This window comes from Aedes albopictus, unplaced genomic scaffold, assembly GCF_035046485.1.
Source record: "Aedes albopictus strain Foshan unplaced genomic scaffold, AalbF5 HiC_scaffold_64, whole genome shotgun sequence".
NCBI lineage: Eukaryota > Metazoa > Arthropoda > Insecta > Diptera > Culicidae > Aedes > Aedes albopictus.
In genome coordinates this window covers 65,788-85,475 of record NW_026917465.1, presented here as the reverse complement: position 1 = coordinate 85,475, position 19,688 = coordinate 65,788, and the positions used below count along the sequence as shown (strand labels likewise).

General features: G+C 34.3%; 2 protein-coding genes across 4 annotated transcripts in view; one reads left to right on the top strand and one right to left on the bottom strand.

Moving 5' to 3' along the window:
* Positions 1-19,688, top strand: part of LOC134284729 (uncharacterized) — a 45,813-nt gene that overhangs the window by 2,805 nt on the left and 23,320 nt on the right. The gene's annotated exons all lie outside the window — the stretch shown is intronic.
* Positions 14,131-19,330, bottom strand: LOC109410092 (uncharacterized). Of its 2 annotated transcripts, XM_029879223.2 has the most exons (6): positions 17,424-19,330; positions 15,475-16,981; positions 15,362-15,385; positions 15,221-15,301; positions 14,468-14,561; positions 14,131-14,413 (listed from the first exon to the last, which is right to left on the bottom strand). In XM_029879223.2, exons 2-6 carry the CDS (start codon positions 15,544-15,546, stop codon positions 14,340-14,342), a joined length of 345 nt encoding a protein of 114 aa, XP_029735083.1. In that variant the 5' UTR covers positions 15,547-16,981; positions 17,424-19,330; the 3' UTR covers positions 14,131-14,339. The 2 variants fall into 2 exon arrangements, 1 of the variants encoding a protein (XP_029735083.1); XR_009995905.1 differs by having other exon boundaries at positions 14,131-16,981; positions 17,424-17,523; positions 18,374-19,330.

Genomic DNA, 19,688 nt, shown 5'->3' with positions numbered 1-19,688 from the left:
AGATATTTTCATTAGGATATGTACATGTTTCTGATAAAATTAACACATCACAACGTGTATACCATTTATCAGCAAGAACATGTGCGATGTTGGAGCGTAAAGAACGTATATTCAGATAGCAGACTGAAATTCCCAGTTTGCTCTCCAGGTTATTGAATGCAAGAGATAGCTTTCGTTCAGTTCGTAACCGTGTCATTTCATTCAAGCTTGAGGTGATTGTGTTGTTGCTCCTCATATTTCCTGGAAACTTGCCCAATATATAAAGTCCAGAGAGCTTACTTACACGACTTAGGGCAACGTAAACCAGCTGACGAGTAAGGCTTCCTTTTTTTCGAAAATCAACACATACGGCTTCGTAAGTCTGGCCTTGGCTTTTATGTATTGTGAGTGCTTCGCATGGTACAAGTGGAAATTGATCTCTTAACACTTGGTGATCCTTATGAAATAGGTTGGTCAGATTATATATTTTCCTGGGTATAGGAGTCCAACTCCCATTTATATTATTATTGTTCATGAATTCCTTGTATTGTAATCTCATTTTTCTACCTACGATCGGTGAGTCAAATTTAAGAAAAACTATTTTAAGTTTTTCCGTTCCTGGGTCACAGTGAATAAACATTAGTTTGCCTGTAGCACCGTTCACAAGCCCATCAGAAACATCAAGGTTTGCGGTTACCATGTACTTGATACCTTTCTTCAATAAGAGCGTGAAAGGATATCCTCCGCAATCTTTTGTGGGTTTTTCTTTCCAAGTATTCAATTTCTTGTCTTTTTGTGCATTTGTAAGTTTGCCAGTTATTGTATCAATAGCTATGCATTTAACTTCCTTTTCAGAAGATGCTGCAATTTTAAGTTTGTTATATGCTTCTACGTCTACATTTCTGTAATAAAGCCGCATGACATGACTAGGTACCTGGCTTTCCTCGATTTCCCGTGTTTTAAATATACTAATATCTTTTTCAGACATCTGACCATGAGCAAAATTATTAAGTGCGTGAACGAACATCAGATCATCCTTTTGACGCATTACCTCTGTAAGTTCATACAACTCAAAATGGCTCCACAGTGGCGATAAATCACCCTGAATCATGCTATGTTTTGGAGGCATGAACACTGAGCAGTCTTTCACAGGCGATAACTGCATGAAATCTCCAACGGTGATCATTGAAATTCCTCCAAATACATCGTTGACTCCTGTTATCTGCCGCAATCTTGTGTCTATTCTGCTGAACATAGTACTACCAACCATTGATATTTCATCAATGATAATTAATTCAACATGTAGTAATTGCTGTCTTAAATTATTAGCAACATCCATGGGTAAATCGGGCATACTTGCAGTTTCCATCAACGGTAAGGCAAATGCTGAGTGCAATGTATTACCTCCAATAAGAAAGGCAGCTTTTCCTGAAAATGCACATAGTAGAACCTTCAGGGAATCACTTTGTTGATCTCTTGTTGCTATAATAGAATAACTCAAATGATGGGTGATGAGTTGATATAATGTTGATATAACCATACTTTTCCCTACTCCTGCTGATCCAGATATGAAGACTCTGATCGGCAATTGCTTGGAAGTGAAGCATTTATATACATGCATAACAATTTCTTTTTGTCGATCGTTCAGTTTCTGAAGAGTTTCGAATACACTGAGAAGTTCAACTGTTGGAGGTGCTGCATAGATGAAAGGAGTATTGTTTTTAGGTCGATCCATTCCTCCTTGTACTAGTATGTCAATTTCCTGGTCCTTCGGGATTCGGTCGCCATCACACTCTTCTGCTTCGTCGTCATCCCGTTGATTTCTATTCTGCACAGCAGCATCAATTGCTGCATCGAGTGCATTATCTGATAGAGCAAATAGTTTGGTAAAATTTGCGTTGATGATACTCAAATTTGTGATGTAGCTTTCATGCCAATTTATTGATTCAATCTCTTCATCTTCATCGCACCAGGGAAGAAATAAAAGTAGCTGCTCTCTGTAAAAGTTATCTGGATCTCTTTCAAGATTGTACCGTACATACCGTACAATGCGTGCTTTTTTACGATGACTTATCGAGCCATTATTTCGGGGCTCTTCATCGTCGTTAATGTCATCGTCGGAGTCAAGGTTTTTATCCTTGCGTCTTTTATTTTCAGCTTTAAAGTAATATGCTGCATATTCTGCCAAGCAAATATTGTCCAGTCCAATGCGTTGAGAATAATATGTTATAACATTTTTGCCTGCAATTTCTGTAGAATCTGGATCCAATTTCATCAACTCTGCATTAGATTTTAAAAAAACCACTCTGTCTTCTTTTTTGCTAGTATTGATGAAAATGACTGCTCTACTAGTTTCTGATAATGATGTTCCTAGACAATGGTACACAGCTTCTGATGCAGACATTACGTTTGAATTCAAGAATTTATTTGCAATGCCACGAAATTGCTCCTGTAAACTACGATTTCCTTTGGCTAATTCTTCTTGACAAATTTTCAAACCTCTAGATAAACCAGCTTCTGCTTTAGCTATATATTCAACCAAATAAGTTGCCACTGCGTATTCATCCACAATAAATTGAAGATCGGTATTTGCTTCTACCAAATTCAGTATATTGCGATTATATGTATTAATATCTACATCACAGCTTCGACGTTTATAGAATAATGCTAGTTTTGGCGTAGAACAACGTATTGCAGTTATATAGGTGTCTCTTGTCATGTTTAACTCTTCAAGAATCGCGTCGAAATCCTTGTATACACGTTCTTTACTTTTGAAAAACGTTTGCATTAGATCCTTGATTTTCTGTAAATTATTCTTTACTTCAGATGTTTTTTCGTCATTGGACAATGGTTTCAGAATCATTGTTTCCGGCATTACAAACTTGGGAAAATGGAATCTGCATGATTGTTTATTTTTCCTACCTTTACTGCATGTATCGGAATGTTTGTGTCGCGCATATTTGCAATATGGATTACGATCATCGAATTCACATGTGATGAATTTGTCCACAAAGTCGATTACTCTTTCGAAGGAGTTTTCATCATTAGCATCTAGGGTTGGTGCATTCTCCAGAAACAGAAGCAAGTGATCATGGGGAGATCCACGTTGCTGGAATTCACGCCGCCGATAGAAATCTGTCACTTGATACGGAGCAAAAGGTCCTGAGGGATCGTTGATGACTTTCATGAGCTGCTTCAGCCGGTAGTCGTAGTATCGTGCAGTGAAAACAGGATCTTCCTTCACTAATTTATACTTTTCGTTAGATGGTAAGTTCATTGCTGCAACCAAAGATATATTTTCGTTTGTTTTTTTCCTTACTAGTCCTTGTATCAATTCAGGCCAATTTGTTTCGACGGCTGAAACGGTCAAAAACAAAACAGGTTTACCAAGCTGTTTGATCATTGCAAAAACTTTTTTCTTTTGAGCTGCCCAATAGCTTGGAGAGTTGGCAATATTGCTCAAAAATTTTAAACCTTCGTTGTGTTGCAATAAGTCGGATATAAATTGAGGGTTCAAAGCCTGAGCCGCTGTGACTGATGCCGAATTAACCTTTTTCTTCATGGTTATTTGTACCGAGTTCAAAACATCTCGTTCTAATTTCATTTTTGCCAGGTACAATAGACGAGGGGTCGTTGTTTCAGCTTTGAAGTACCTGATTTCCCATTTGGTGGTATCCGTTAGAGTTATGTTTTTGTTTCCAATTTTTCTCGGTAAACCTCCAAATATTTTTGGGAAGCTAAGATATTCTATATCTTGATTACTATGAACAGACACTGGAAACTGATTCTGACCTGGCGCTAATACAAGTTTAGTATTATTAGCTGTTTGTTCGTTAAAGTCAAACAGTAGACATTCATCTTCGCCATCATTCAAATAGTCAAAATCGTCATCGTCGTTTTCTTTGGCTTCTTCTTGCTCTTGACTCTCAGCCGGAGAAAAGTCATTGTTATTGCTATGTAGACGATGTAGAAAACTTTCATCGATTTCAATTCCATGACTTTTGTACAGTTCTGTGCTCATCAAGTAGTTTAATGCTTCAATGAGATAATTGGGACGGACAAATCCTTGTAAGTAACATGTCTTGTATTCCATTCTCCGTTTCCAATCTACTGGAATCGCCATCATGTTCAGGTTATTGAAATTTCTTGGAATAGATGTTACCATTTCGTTCACATCTACAGGCACATGAACTACACTGCCTTTTATGCCTTCCTGAGGATTTGACGCGCGGTTCGATAACGTCCTGATAACCATGAAAGGAACATATGGCGAAACCATTCGCTCTTCTAAATCATTAAGACGACTTACACAAGCTGGTACCGGTGGAAGTTTTAATCCCCAACTACTTGCCAGTTTTGGAATTTCTCCCCTACCTATGTATTTGTTACAGGTATGACATAAGTAGTTTTGGAAATTGTTGTCGTAATGATTGAGAACTCTCAAATCTAATGTTATTTCGTCGATTTCCTTTTTTTTAGCAACTTGCTTTTTATTTTTGTTTTCCAAAATTTTCGCACGTGTGATCGCAACTACTCCGTTTTGAAAAAATGCACCTTCACAACTTGAGCAAACAAATGTTGGAAATTGCTGTCTTTGATCTATGAACGACAAAAACAATCCCGATTGTGGATTTAATTGGTTTCGAAGATCATTACGAAATATATCTCTAAAGTGCAAAATTTCATTGGCCCGTGCATTGCGCCTTGCCAATCTATCGTTGCGTGCTTCATTCGTTCTGTACAGCTCGTTTTCTCTCAAATGTTTTGTTCTTATTCGGTTGGTCAGAATTTCATTTTGAGAGTACTGAACGGTGGATCTAAGCTCTGCCATACGCTGTGCATTTGATTTATTTTCCTGTTCCTGGTAACTACTATCCTTTCGTTTTTCTTTCATACGGTGAGCATTGACTATAGTCTCCCGACTATGATAGTCACTTCGGGTCCTAGTTTCTCTCATACGCTCAGCATCGGCTAAAGTTTCCCGTACTCGATAGTCATCATGCGTCCTAATTGCTCTTATACGCTCAACATTGACTATAGCCTCCCGACTATGATAGTCATCACGAGTCCTCGTTTCTCTCATACGGTGAGCATTGACTATAGTCTCCCGACTATGATAGTCACTTCGGGTCCTGGTTTCTCTCATACGCTCAGCATTGGCTAAAGTTTCCCGTACTTGATAGTCATCACGCGTCCTAATTGCTCTTATACGCTCAACATTGACTATAGCCTCCCGACTATGATAGTCATCACGAGTCCTCGTTTCTCTCATACGGTGAGCATTGACTATAGTCTCCCGACTATGATAGTCACTTCGGGTCCTGGTTTCTCTCATACGCTCAGCATTGGCTAAAGTTTCCCGTACTTGATAGTCATCACGCGTCCTATTTGCTCTTATACGCTCAACATTGACTTTAGCCTCCCGACTATGATAGTCATCACGAGTCCTCGTTTCTCTCATACGGTGAGCATTGACTATAGTCTCCCGACTATGATAGTCATCGCGTGTCCTCGTATTCCTCATGCGTTTAGTATTGGAAGTAGCTTCGTTAATTCGGTAGCAGCTATCGCGAAGTCTGATTTCCTTTATCCTGTGTGCATTTTTAGTTTTTTCATTTTGGCTATATTGATCGTCCGTTCGTAAACGCTGAATGCGTAATCTATTTTTTGTTTTTTCTTTCGCCAGATATTTCTCTTTTTCACGAGTTTTTCGCATCCGGTTAACAGGTTCCTTCGCACTAGTGTTATCCTTAAGATCAACACTTTCGCTGCTATCCATCTTTTGACGTTTTGCATCTTCGGAACCTGTTTGCTCCAATTTACGTTTCCGATCGTAGAGATGCTTTGTTTTTGTCTTTTGTAATACCGATTTTTTGTTCGTTTTCGGCATTTTGATTTCCTCGATCTGAAATACAATTTCAGAAGCAAAACAAGATAACTGAAACACTCAGTAAAAATAAAACACACTCCACGAATGAGTGACATGATTTAAAACTTTTTGATTTCTTAATGCCCCTTAATCGCCGCCTTGAAGCAGGGTATAAATTCAGCATTTTTATTTTATTTTTTTTTGAGTAATTAACGTTTTTATTTGCTTTAGATATTGCGTTTTGCAAGAAAAAAAATAGTTTCACTGTTTTACCCATATGTCAAAGTGAATCACATGTCATGGATAGTATTCTTATTTGAATTACTTAAAACATATCTAACCGGTATCGACCGCATACGATCAGTGCAAGACTTCGTGCAACTAATGTCACAACCAATTGAATATTTCCAGATAATGGGATCGTGCTGCGTGCACTGAAATACTACCGTGGATACTACCGATTTCATAGTAAAATCAATAATCGTATGATTCTCAACCGACAACAATTTCCAGTTAATTCCACTGTCAATTAAACCAGCAGTGCAGTTAACATTATCAAGATTAATCATAGTTTAACAGCTGTATTTTTTAATCATACTGTGTTGTAAGATGCCTGTTTAGGAAAAATTGACAAGGTTTTTTGTTGAGGCGACTACGCTTGTAGTCAAATTTACTGCAATGCATTGTAACTTCAACCATATTTCAGCAAACTTCACAGATTTGGTTGTCGGTTGAGAATCATAGGTACGGTTATTAATTTTACTATGGAATCGGTAGTTGCCACAACAAAATTTGTTTCAGTGTGGCCTTTGGGCACGATCGATGTCGTCTGCTTTCTTGCTTCTGATAGGCTGCGCGTAACTGCCTGGCGCGTAAATTACGCGGTGAAAGAAAAACTTTACAAAATACCCACAATAAAAGGGCTATAATACCGTGAGGTCGCCATTCACCGCACATTTGACAGCATGAGCCTCTGTACGAATTTGCCCTGTCCTGCTCACTCCCACAGAAAATTTGAAAACAGCGCTTTTACTGTGTCAGCTGTTTTCAAATTTTCTGTGGGAGTGAGCAGGACAGGGCAAATTCGTACAGAGGCTCATTTTCGTGAAGTTTATGACATTTAAAATTGAAGTTGATGTATATGGCATATTAATTAACGTCAACAACTCCATAATTATGTTGTTGTTATCAGAAAAACATAAAACGATCGTAAAATATGCTCACAATAAGAAAAATTGAAATTAAAAAGCGTTATCTCTTGGCTCCTATCACCGCTCATGCATCCATTCACCACTCACTGCATTATGTTTGCATGTTGCACACAATTTTTTGATTTATAAAAAAAATAACCATTATTTACCAAAGTACTTGGTGATACATGATGTTAAATTTATCCTATTTTGCCAAAATGATATCTTTTATGGGTTTTACTGTTTGATATTTTTCCCGTTGTTTGCCTTGAACAATTCCAGCGGGCATCCCAGCTACCCTACTGCACAGTGCAGTGTGAGAAATATTGTTTTAAGAATGTTATTTGAGGTGCACCCCACTTGATGAAATGAAAGAGTTTTTTAGTGTGGCAACATGTTACATTCACTTTTGTTATGATACTTCACGAACTTTTGAAAGTTTTGGTATTATTGATCCAAAATGAGCGATGAATGGATCATTAGCGGTGAATGGCGACCTCACGGTATCACAAAATTAACATCAATCATCGAAAAAATATGTTTCCCACCATTGTTATTTTTTATTTAAATCATACAATAATCATTTCAAATTTGTTTTAAATTATCGTACAGGGATCTTCCTGGAGTAGATCGAATTCTCTTACCATGTTAAATTGGTGACAATAGTGGATACATTTAACCAATGGTGGTCCCCCAGACTTGTTCCCATTTATAAATTTGTTCAAAATATATAAATATCGCTTTCTACCACTTGGAACTAATGTCTAGGAACACACAATGGTCCAATTTTTAGAAAAGCTGGCAGAAACTCAATTTTTGAACATGTATTTAATGGGATACAATATATTGAGCATCCATAATAACAGGAGCACTGACTGGCGCTAAAAAAAATTAGAAATATTGATTTTGTATCTTGTTAATCTTTCGGTATTTAACCTTAGGGCGCTTTTTGTATAAATAAAATCAATTTGTTTTGCACGAGCTGCTAGAGTTTAATCATTTTTTCTCAGTGTTTCGTTATTATATGTGTTACGTAATTTATGCACGATACCACAAAACTTTTCCAACATAAATCGCTAAACATAGTTTTTCGCATAATATATCTATAATTTATGCTTCATTACATATATGCAGCAACTTTATTAAGCCATTTGTACAAAAAATCCGAATAGGTCCCACTTGCCCCGTGATACGGTGTAAATGAAGATCTGCTTCACTTTTCATCATATGCATAATATACAGAATTTAAAAATTTTGAAACAGTTTCAATGCCCGTTAATAAGAAGAAATATACCAACAATGTCTTTCAGAACCATTGGAATTATAAGACTATTTATGTTTAGAATTTTTTGGCTTGACAAAACCAAACTAGCATTTTTTTTAGGTCCCACTTGCCCCGGGGTACCTTACAGCATTGAATAGCTGCTGATGGAAAAAGTACTGAATTTTTGATAAAGAACTCAAACAAGTTCAACCACTACAAAAGTATGTTAATATAAGTAATTTAATTGCTTTCAAAAGTTTATTTGTAAGTTCTTGTGTATATCAGACATCTGCAATGGAGCAAGAGATCAAAATAACACTTTTGGCTTCAAAATTGTCATTGCATGTCATTGGTGCGAGAAATTCCTACGCTTCAACTTCAAAGTGTCTTATAAATCGCTCCCCGCTACTCTCCGCGGGGATATTCCGTTCAAATGTACGTTTATGTATGCAGAATCGGTTAAGAAAAAAAAAATGCAACTGCCAAGAGCAGCCAAAACAATAGCGCCATTATAATTTATGTATAGTGAAATTGTATGAAAAACATCAATTTTGTTCGGATTTTGTTCGCAGAAATCGACAAATATTGAAAATGTCAATAAAATGAAATTAAGCGCTAAATCATGTTCCAATACATTCATTTAGGCTAAAACTAGCAGACAACTATGATTTGGCAATTTGTGCCAGGTATTTTCAAATCTGGACCACTGTGGAACATGAGAAATCGTTTCCCGGTGGAAGTGGTAGAAACAAGCTTGGGCAGGAAATTTAAGAAAAATTCAAAGAGGTCCACTATAGGTTAAGGGACCACTATTGGCTGAAATAACCCAATCAATTCTGTCTCAGTAAAAATGTTAACACGATCGTTTGAAACCATTCAAAAATGGATTGTTTTCGATTCATTTGGAACAAGTGCACATCCATGGATCAGCTATAGAGTAATCATCAATTACTCACTTTTGAGAAACAATCTAATTTTTCATAAATGGAGTGTCACCCTCCAATACCCAATCTGAATATCATTTTTCGTTATCTAAAATCTAAAATCGGTTAAGGCATGTCTTGGAAGGTGATTTCTTTTAATGGTTTATTTAGTGAATTTTGGTATTTAGCAACTCTACACTTTTATATTTTTCTCAGAAGCCTATTTGGAATACCAATTTTTTTTGTAATGCAAACATTTTGAGATTTGAAGATTATTGTTAAAATATTTTCTTTTATTTTCCATGTAACATAAAGGAAAATATTTTTTGAGTAAATTCAACTCTTCTTAACTCTTTTACTATAATAGAATGATGTAGGAAAAATGTTTAATGTGTTAATTGTTGCGACTCAATTCAAAAGAAACAATAATTCCTAAAAAGTGATCAAAACATCAATTTTTCAATGATTTGAAAAAAAAAATTATACAAAAACCATGTTGAGAAATACAGAACAGTGCTAAATTTCGGTACATTAAATATAAGTTCTTTAAAAAATAGTATTTTACGAGAACGGTTATAGCTTGGCGAAAGTTTAACCAATCGAGCTCAAATTTGTACTAATGGTACATATTTATTAGGTTGTCAAACAATCAAAATTTGACAAATGATGCACTTTATGAAAAGTTAAAGTATGTTGAACTTTTTCGTGAGAGAAAAAAAAGTTGCCTATTCCAAACATTTTTGCAACTCCCTGTTGTTCGTTGTTTGTCAAGACATATTTATTTGAACCAAATCACCTTGTGGCAAAAGTCTATGGAAATGGCTGTGTAGAGACATAGTATAATCCTCAGCTAGTTTTTAGCAACTTTTGAAATTCGCATAAGTATGTTGTCATGAGACTTTATGTTTTGACCGAGTTTGACGGACTGAAAGGTCGTTGAAATGCATGTATAGTTTTGGATATTTCTTGAAGAGAGCTAAAATCACATAGAACAGACATCTAAGCGCATGTAGTACTTTTATCTTTTGGCGAAAACCCTGATATGTCTACTTAACCTTCCTATTACATTACGTTGGGAATAGCTCGCTGACGTAGCGTACGGTTTGGGTCAAAAATTTAAAAGGAGGGTTAAGGAATGAGTTAATGAACTCAAAAAAAAAATTGTTCTATTTTTTTACAGTTGGGCAAGTCAGGGCCTATGGGTTGCTTAAATTTCAATGGAAGATGAGTTGCAACACAAAACACTGTTTGCAATTTAATTGAAAACAATGCGGTTTCTAGGCAGACGTTCTTTAGTATGTACTTGTGTAATGCTTGGGAGATCAGGGTAATAATACTGTCGAACTGAGTTTTATGTTAGGTAACACTAGTTCAGGCATTTTGAGCTCGGTAAGCTGATGATCATTTTTAGTGTAGAATCATACCCTGAGTTCAAAAACGCGAAGGAAAAAAAAATCAGTAGAGCGGAAATTTTTTCGACTTTCCATACAAGGTTCATGATTTGAAATCAATTTTTGTTCTATTTTTAAGCAAAGTCGCTCATTTCACACATCTTATTCTCCGTTATTAATGCTCCGATTGTGCTGAATTTTTTACTGTAACTTGCCTACATATGATATGTCCAATAAACGTTGAGAAAGAATTTTTTTTTCTTATTGAAAATAATACATTTATTCATATATTTTTGGAAATTTTGCTAAAATTAAAGGAGATCGCCCCCATAACTCGCCAATATCTTGAATTTCATCAATCCGACGCAAAACCTGCATTCAAATGATCGAATGGTATTATAGTCATGATTTTGGAAAATGATTTAAAATACGTTGAACAAAACGCAAGATACTTGAAATTGAGTAAATTCCATATTTTATAAAGTTGTAAAACTCGATATTGATCTAAAACTCAAAAACTGTTACTGCCCTATTAAATCAGTTTGACTGCTAAATTGTCCTAAATTAGCAACCGAACTTCCACTCCAAATCTGGCAGCTGTTTTGTAGCACTTCAAATACACGATTTGTGTTGGTCTTCAAGCATTGCAAACGCTACTTTGTTACCACATACAGCATTTTCCATGTTTCTGATGTGCCACAGCCATTTTCAACATGGTTTTCGTAGATGCCGATCTACCATAATATGTATTTCCTTTTTGCTCTTGCTGGTTTCTCATCATTGATTTAGATTATTAGCACACGTTGCAACATAACGTCGGAGATGAAACTCAAAGCTTAAATAGTGCAATAGTTGCAAACAAAGTTCATTTAGAAAACAAAAGAGTTTCAGAACCTATTCCAAAACTGTTGATTTGTTTTTCGACTAACATAAAATTTATTATGTTTGCAATTAAGCTGAATATTTGTTTTATCTTACTAAATATTGTATTTCATTTGATATATGTAAGGTTGAAGAATCTAATTTGTAAAAAATGTTATCATTCGAGAAAAATTCTTTACATAATCAGCAGTTGAATAATGTGAACTAGTTTATTGACTGGGATTGGCTTGAAAATGCCACTTGCTGTTTTTTTAGGTTAACTCCTTTGGCATTAGGGTCATTTTTTACCCAATCCGTACACTACGTCAGCGAGCTGCTGCCAACGTGATGCAAAAGGAAGGTTAACATTGGTTTCTGCTCTAGAAAGATTAGGACAATATGCATTATATAAGAAGTGGTAAAGGTCAATTGTAAATCAGCCTAAATTTAAAAGTACGTAAAATATTTGATGAAAATATGAACCTAATACCTATTACCTGTTTTTGTCAGACTGGTAGCTGTTTTGAAATAATGAGGTTTGATTGATTGTTTTGTCACCGGTTCTTAGACCAATTCAACCGCTCTTTGCGATGGACCATGGGTCAAGTTACCAAAATAAACTGTATGAACTGTAATTTTACATAATTCAAAAAATAGATACATACATATGGAATAAAATATGTTGCATTTTAGAACATTAAAAGTCTGTAATGTATCAACTTTTTACTATCCGATCATTCTGATTTATTTTTCGTTTGAGCATGAAAAAAAATCCAACAAAACAAACAAAAGGGTTGAGGTCAAAGGCTACAATCAACCCTCCCTATACTTGAAGCCAGTCTAAGACAAGCGTCACTACATGTAGCCAAAAATCAGTTAATTATCACACATTTCTAATAAATTTTATATGCTGTAGAAACTTACCTTTCTATTTCCAATATTTCTCTCACTCCCACTCTTAAATTCACTTTTTCTCACTTGTTTTAACAAAAAAAATATTTCTTCAAATATTTTTGCGCCCGCACTTGATATCTTTTAACCCACAAGGGCAAATTTTTATAGCAATCACTCATGGACCTCAACAAGGGACTCAAAGTTCTATTGTACAATGCACGCACACTAACGTCAATAAATCAATCAATGTGTGCTTTGCGCATACTCAGCCAGAAAAATTTCTTCGTATTCTGTGCTGTGGTACCGAGTAGTGGGATGGAGCTCAATCTCAATTCCACTATCGGTTCGCAATTCATCTAAGTGCCGTGGTAACTCGGACTTAGAAAAATTGAATCGAGTTCAATCTTCACACATTAGCGAAACAAACAAAGTCCCGTGGTAACGGGTAACTTGTGTTTTTTATCGATTATGGGGAAAACCGGCAAAGATCGGCTGCATGGATATAAACGTAACTTTAAAATTAGTAATTCACTTTCTGCTTTCTTGTTCCGCTCTGTGCATCAGACCTTCATTTTTCATTAATTTCATGTATAATTCTTAAAGATTGCATTCTTAAAGCAAGCCTTCAAGCTTTGCAGTGTTAAAAGAGGCTCATAGATTTGAAATATTACTGTATATCAGTTCAGCTAGCACTTTGTGTACTCTTAGTTATTAAGTGAACAATTTCTATTAGATGTTTTTGCGTTCCATTTATCATGTCACAATAACAATAGTGAATAGAATTCTCAAATTTAGAGCCTTGAATCAGAACAACTGCCGTCTACCCCCGTTGATTTGAACGATACCTTATGCAAACCAACGGGGCTCTTTTTAAATTTGAACTTCTAATAACACTATAGGCATTGAAAAACACATTGCTGGTAATCTTGTTTGCTGTTTTGTTTTTATTCTTCGTTCCGTTTCATGGGCAGAATGACGTTTGAGCCACTTTTTAGTTTTGACGATGTACATATTAGTGGGGGTCAAATTCAAAAGGGTTCAGAATAATGGAATAATTAGAAAATCATATGTTAGTTTTGTTTTAAAATTGTTGAAAATTTCTCATTCCAAGAAAATAAAATGTTTCTTAATAATAATTTTTAAATGTTCATATATATGTAGATGGAGGCTTAGCGACAAAACGTCGAAAAATAAAACGTTGAATGCCAAAAAAAGGACAACACGTTGAAAACGAGTAATTTAAGCAAATGATTCCTTATTCTCGTTAATGACGCTCGTTCTTTCACGTTTCGACGTTTTGTCTTTCGACATTTTGTCATTGTCTTGATACAGTTGAGGTCAAAATACGTATCTGCCATAGAATGCAAACACTTTACTCGTTTTTTTTTATGAATAAATGTTTCCTTCGCGTTACGAAGAGATAATACATGCAACTTTTCTTATAATTTCTTCACAGCTTTGTAATTCATCGATAAAAGCCAATTAAGGTGTCATGATGCGTCACTAGGTTTTCACACAAATCATTGACTTTTTGCTTTTCAATGATTGTTTGCCTCGCGTTTTTGAAGTGATAAAAAACTGTCAATTCTGCAGCATCGCCACAGAAAAAGTATTATCGCATTCACTGCGAGTGAGCAAATAGGATGATACTTTTTCAAACGAAAATTCGCTTTGGTGGCAGAGAATTATCACTTTGAAATTTCGAGCCACATATCCAACATGGCTGCCAATGCTGATGATGCCGTAAAAAGCCTTAAAACAAACAATATTGAATATTTTTAATTTACATCGGTCAATGAGCACTATTTCGTCCAATATTCCATGGATATGCTCAACACTTCTGTAAGTTAAGAGAATTTCCAATTTTGACAACAAACAAAAGCACAATTCCGTTTTGTTTAATTTTTAATAATGAAAGCTTCAACTAATGAAAAAACAAACGACAAAAAGTTCTGGAGATTTTTTTAATTAACGTCGCAGCAGCTCTTCAAGCGCTTCCACAGCACTCATATGCGTCTCGTAAATTTTTTGCCGAATGTTAGCTAGAAAAAAAATTACATGTTGAATGAATTTTTTACGTTTTACTGTAATTTTACCTTTAGCTGTTGGATTGCGTTTCGACTTCAATATGTTTTTGCTTTTTTGCAGAAGCTGATATTGTTTCGCCTTTATCAAGAACATATGCTTCGACTGCAAAACAATGAAATAATGAATAAATTTCACGTTTCTAAAACATTTTCACACCCATTAACCATATTAAGCAAAATACTATTGTTTTTTAATAATCCATGGTTATGAATTAAATTGGGTTTTAATGGATTCTTCAAGTGAACAACGGCATTTTGCATCATCGGCTCTTAGTAGGGTTGATTCAACATCAACATTTAGTAGTGTTAGTTTGAAAGGTTTATTAATGAATTGTAAATTTATTATGATCAATGGTTAAAATTACTAATTTTAATACGTTATTATTGATCACATTATTTGAGAATTTCATCATTAGTCATTAATACAACTCACTCACCTTTATCAATTAAATAATTAATCAAAATTTACAATTATAAGTGAAAACTTTGAGTAATTAATTAAACCTTGCAAAAACAATACTTTTTTCTTCTTTTTAATATGGTATGCTTTTCCAGGATCATATAAGGTTCATATTAATGGAGAATTGAATGCATAGAATAACGCTTGTTTTACTCATAAGACTAATTTTTGAGCATAAGTGATAGTTACGGCAGTTAATTAATTTCTAATGCTTTTGCTTGGTTATAGAATATACATTTTTAGTATAGTAAAGATAATGACATAAAATTACAAAAATAAATATATAATAAAAAGGATGTTACCATCCGGGTTGGTGGAGTTTCTTCAATGCTGTCCACATAAATATGCAACTCTTTCATTAGATCTTCCAGCACTCTAGCGCGCTGTAGAAGATAATAACATTGTTCATTTGAACAAAATATTTAATTTTTGTTTTTACTTACAGCTAGTTGTTGGATATTGTGTTCCTGAAACATGATAGATTATAAAGTTTAAATGTTTTCATTTGGCACACTATTGGTGAATATCGTGTGAATAGTAATATTTGAAATTTTACCTTGGTTAATAGAACAAAGTGTTCCTGATTGGGACACACCTCTTCGTCACTGTTGTAAATTTCCTGCAGCATATTCTTCAATTTCTGCTCATGTTGTAATAGCTGATCTGCGGGATTTTTCTCTGTGAGCTGGTTGATTAATAGCAATTGTTTCTCGATGAGATTTACAAGACGCTGAAATATGATTTACATAAATGTCTCTTCAACCAGTTCAAATGTTATTAAGTTATCAAATAATTAAAACACTGTTTCACATTTTTCTTTGCCGATTAGTTATAGCATTTATGTTAAGTTTGATCTAGTTCTTTAAAACGTTCCGCAGTTAAAGTGTTGTACAAAAAAATCGAGTTTTTTTTTTATTTGAACATAAAAATTGTGCAAATAAATATGAACAGTATTTGATGGCGTTTCGGTTCTGCGCACTTGTTCAGCACCTTGTAATGCATAAGTTCGCAGAAGACACCGACACGATTCGATGCAAAATCGCAGTTTTATTCACGATCCCGCACTTATACTAACTGCGAAAGGGGTCCAGTGGGTGGGAAATGCGCAATATAATCACTTCATTTTTTTCAATTCCTCAGGCTTACTGTCTATGCGGGCCACAATAGGCTCCTAGAGCCTTATCTAAATTCTTCGTTTAGAACATAATATATTTATTTTGTAGAAACTTATGCCTTCGTAACGAACTAAGTTACTGTGGTAAATTTGGTAATTTAGTGTATATAGAGTTACAAAGTTTAAAAATTAAAGTAAAAATCATGTTATAACAATGTCAAACATATATAGGATATTTATAGTAGTATTAAATTACTTTCAAAATATTTTCAAAATTTTCAGGATTAAGATTTCAAAGGAAATCCAAAGGTAAATTTGTCATGGAACACAAAATTCAGTGTTGAGAGAAAACTTAAGGTACACCGGGGCAAGTTGAAACGGGTGGGGCAAGATGAAACGCGAAGTTTTGAAATAGTTTTCAATACTTTCTAGAAATTTGTCTTTCGCCAAAAGATTGTTTGAATTAAAAACTATGTGTTATGTCATTTGATCTGGTCACCATCGTTGGATAACATCACGTTAACCCGTTGTTTCAACTTGTCCCGGTGTACCTTACATCAAACTTGTCAGAACTAAATGTTCTTTAATGAAACAAATTTAATCATTTTTAAAGTTAACTATACTGATTTAGCATAGCTTTTTGTTCATTTTCTTTTGTTTAGGAATTATTATTTTTTGCTTTACAGGGGTTTCATTGGCACAATGTTGGTTTTTGCAATCTTTTAGCGGGTTATATTCAAATATATGTATTACGAAGTCAGATCGCTGGTGGCACAAATCCTTTACAGTTTGATGATCACTGCTCTATCTATTCAGAAAAAGTACTTGAAAAGTGAAGATTTATTGAAAACATAATTGTTTTATTTATTGGAAATATTAGTTTATTTATATTTTTTTGACGCTCTTCGAATTTCGCTGATTATACTTTCCAGCTTCTCTCTCACATTATCTGTAAAATAATTATGAAATTTTTTTTCTCTTTTTTAACAGCCGAAACAGCATAATTTGTTTGTTAGATAATAAGAATAGTAGATCTTTGTTTTCCAAAGTAAAAAAATATGCTTTGTCTGTTTTCAAATTAGGATTCCTCAAAACCTTGATATTACTGAAAGATTAAAAAATGAGATTGGCATGATATAGGCATATGCCATTCAAATATAAATTTTTTGCTATCAACTTTATGCTATTTTAGGCAGCATGGGGTGTTATTTCAAACCTGTTGAATTCAAAGTTAACTTCATAACTTTCCCTATCAATAAGACAAAAAAACTGCCGATAGTACGCAAATTCTGCCTAGTTAACAAATTTAAGGACTATCGAAGAAATATTGTTCGCTAGCTGATTTAAAAAGAGAGTACTGTGCAATACATCATATCCAGTGAGAGACTTACTTTTGTTTCTTATGGACATTTGGTTCAACCGATTCATAATTTTTGCTGCCATTTCGAGCAGATTTCGAACGATCATTTGTATTTCAATGATATCTGTTTCCTTAAAAGCAAATAGAAGGTTAATTATATATAATACGATTCAAAAGGATTGAAATATGAACAAACCTCCTCTCAATAATGTTTTTATTTTTCACGAATAAAGGCCGTTACAAATATTTATTTCACTTTTTGTCCCACCACTCTTTGGCTGGTCGAGGGGGGGGGGGGGAGGGAATAAAAATAATAAAGCATTTTATTTGAAAAATGTTAAAAACTCATCGGATTTGTTAAAGATTTTTTGGCAAGACCCGATATTTTGATAAATATTTTTTTATCTGCCCCCTCAGAATGCAAATTCCAGCCAAAAATTTTTGAAGGGGGGGGGGAGACAAAAAGTCAAAAATAAATTTGTATCAGCCTAACTAGACTTGAAAGAAGAGTGCACCGTATGAAATTGTCGTGTGCAGCATAGTTGTCCCACATTGATAGGAATTCCCATAGGACATTGTACAACTATGTTGTGCACGGCAATAAAGTTGTTATAGAAAAGCAATTATAAAACTATGACAGCAAGAGAAAAGCACTTATCTTGGATACCCAAAATGAGGTAAAATGTTTATATATAAACATTCTTAATTATATGTTTTATCAAGTTTTGGTTAAATATTTGCTTGGTGTAGAAAATGTGGTTGAGATGTTAACCAGTATTTAAATATTGTTTAAAAGATCAATATTTTAGTGGATAGTTATGAATCAAACATTGTGATAGTTGACAGTAAGATGAAACATAAAATATCTATATAAATCTTCTATAGTTTTGAAGAATATTTGCGTTACCGAATTGATTGATTGTTTTGTTCATATTTCATTGGGATAGATTAGAAATTTAAAAATGGTAATTTTTATATTACTTCCTTATCTCCAACTTCTTTTTCCGGTTGATCTTTTTTTTTAATTTTTATTTCTAGATTTCTTTGCGATTTTTCCAGTGCAGAAAGTATCTATAAATAATCAAAATAATACCATAACTATTTAGTAAACGTTATGCACAGATTAGTTCTTCGAGATTGAGTGCTTAAGATGAAATTGACTCTACTGCCTTTTAATCGCATATCAATTCCACTTGGATTGGGTACTCAGCAAATAAGGTGCTGATATGCGATTACAGGCAGTCTGTTCCATCATATGAAGTTGATAAATTATTTCATGTTATTTATGCCTCTCGTCTGTAAATACTAAGTTATAAAGCTGTATAAAATTAACGAAATTAACAAAATTCTTTTCCAATATTGAGTAATTTTGAGAAATTTGAAGTTGTCAATAATGAAGGTAAATAAACAATATATAAGAGATAATGGACAAATTTTCTTGATTTATCTTTAGCTATATACAGATAATATCATAATTCTGATGCAAATAGATGCTTTAAGCTAGTTGAACAACTTTTGCAAAATGTATGATTTAAAATATATTAACATAAACACACTTTTTAACTTACCACCGTGCTGCTAAGATTCTGAAAAGTGACGTAAGCGCCATTTGTTGACGTCTCTAGTTATCTGGTGAAATAATAACACTGTGGTATGTCTGCTATATTAAAATGCAAGATCTATTGGTAAATCTAGCATCTATGGAAGATAACATAGCGAACGATCAAGAGTTTGATGGATAAAACCAGACATGTGCCAACATTGTTACTCACGTTCCTTTGCAGAAGATCGGCAGTATGTCTTCCACAGATTCAGCTGCTGCTTCTACAGCCACTGACTAGATCGAATCCGAATCTGAATGGTATTCGAAATTACAAAAAAAATTGCATACAATTTGTGCAATACTCAATCCTAAAAATTAAACCTGTTGTACAAATAACAATTGGCTTCTTTAACGGTATAGAGATAATTCGATATTCTGAATCTGCATGTCAAACTGAGCCGAAATCCAAATTTTCATGAATTTTGGTGCCCGGGAACCTATTTAAAAATCAATTTGAAGTTTGTATGGGAGCGATTTGCCGAATCACCCCTCGTCGCAGTTTGTACTGGGCGGAGCTGTCAAACAGTTGCCCAGCTGTCAAAAGGTGATTTCTAAAAATCTCTTTGAAATTGATTTTAGGTGCCAAAATAAAGTTCTAAAAATCTGAAAAAATCATACTGGCTCAGAAAAAGGTGCTCTTTCGTATAAAATCAAAAAATCGATACATTTTTCAAAATTTAAAAACCCAATTGG

Excerpts from the sequence above, each read along its gene's own strand:
- LOC109410092 (XM_029879223.2), bottom strand. The coding sequence starts at position 15,546 with ATGCTGCAGGAAATTTACAACAGTGACGAAGAGGTGTGTCCCAATCAG. Across the intron at positions 15,302-15,361 it reads ACAATATCCAACAACTAGCT|CGCGCTAGAGTGCTGGAAGA; the intron begins GTAAGTAAAAAC and ends TATCTTCTACAG. Across the intron at positions 14,414-14,467 it reads ACGCAATCCAACAGCTAAAG|CTAACATTCGGCAAAAAATT; the intron begins GTAAAATTACAG and ends TTTTTTTTCTAG.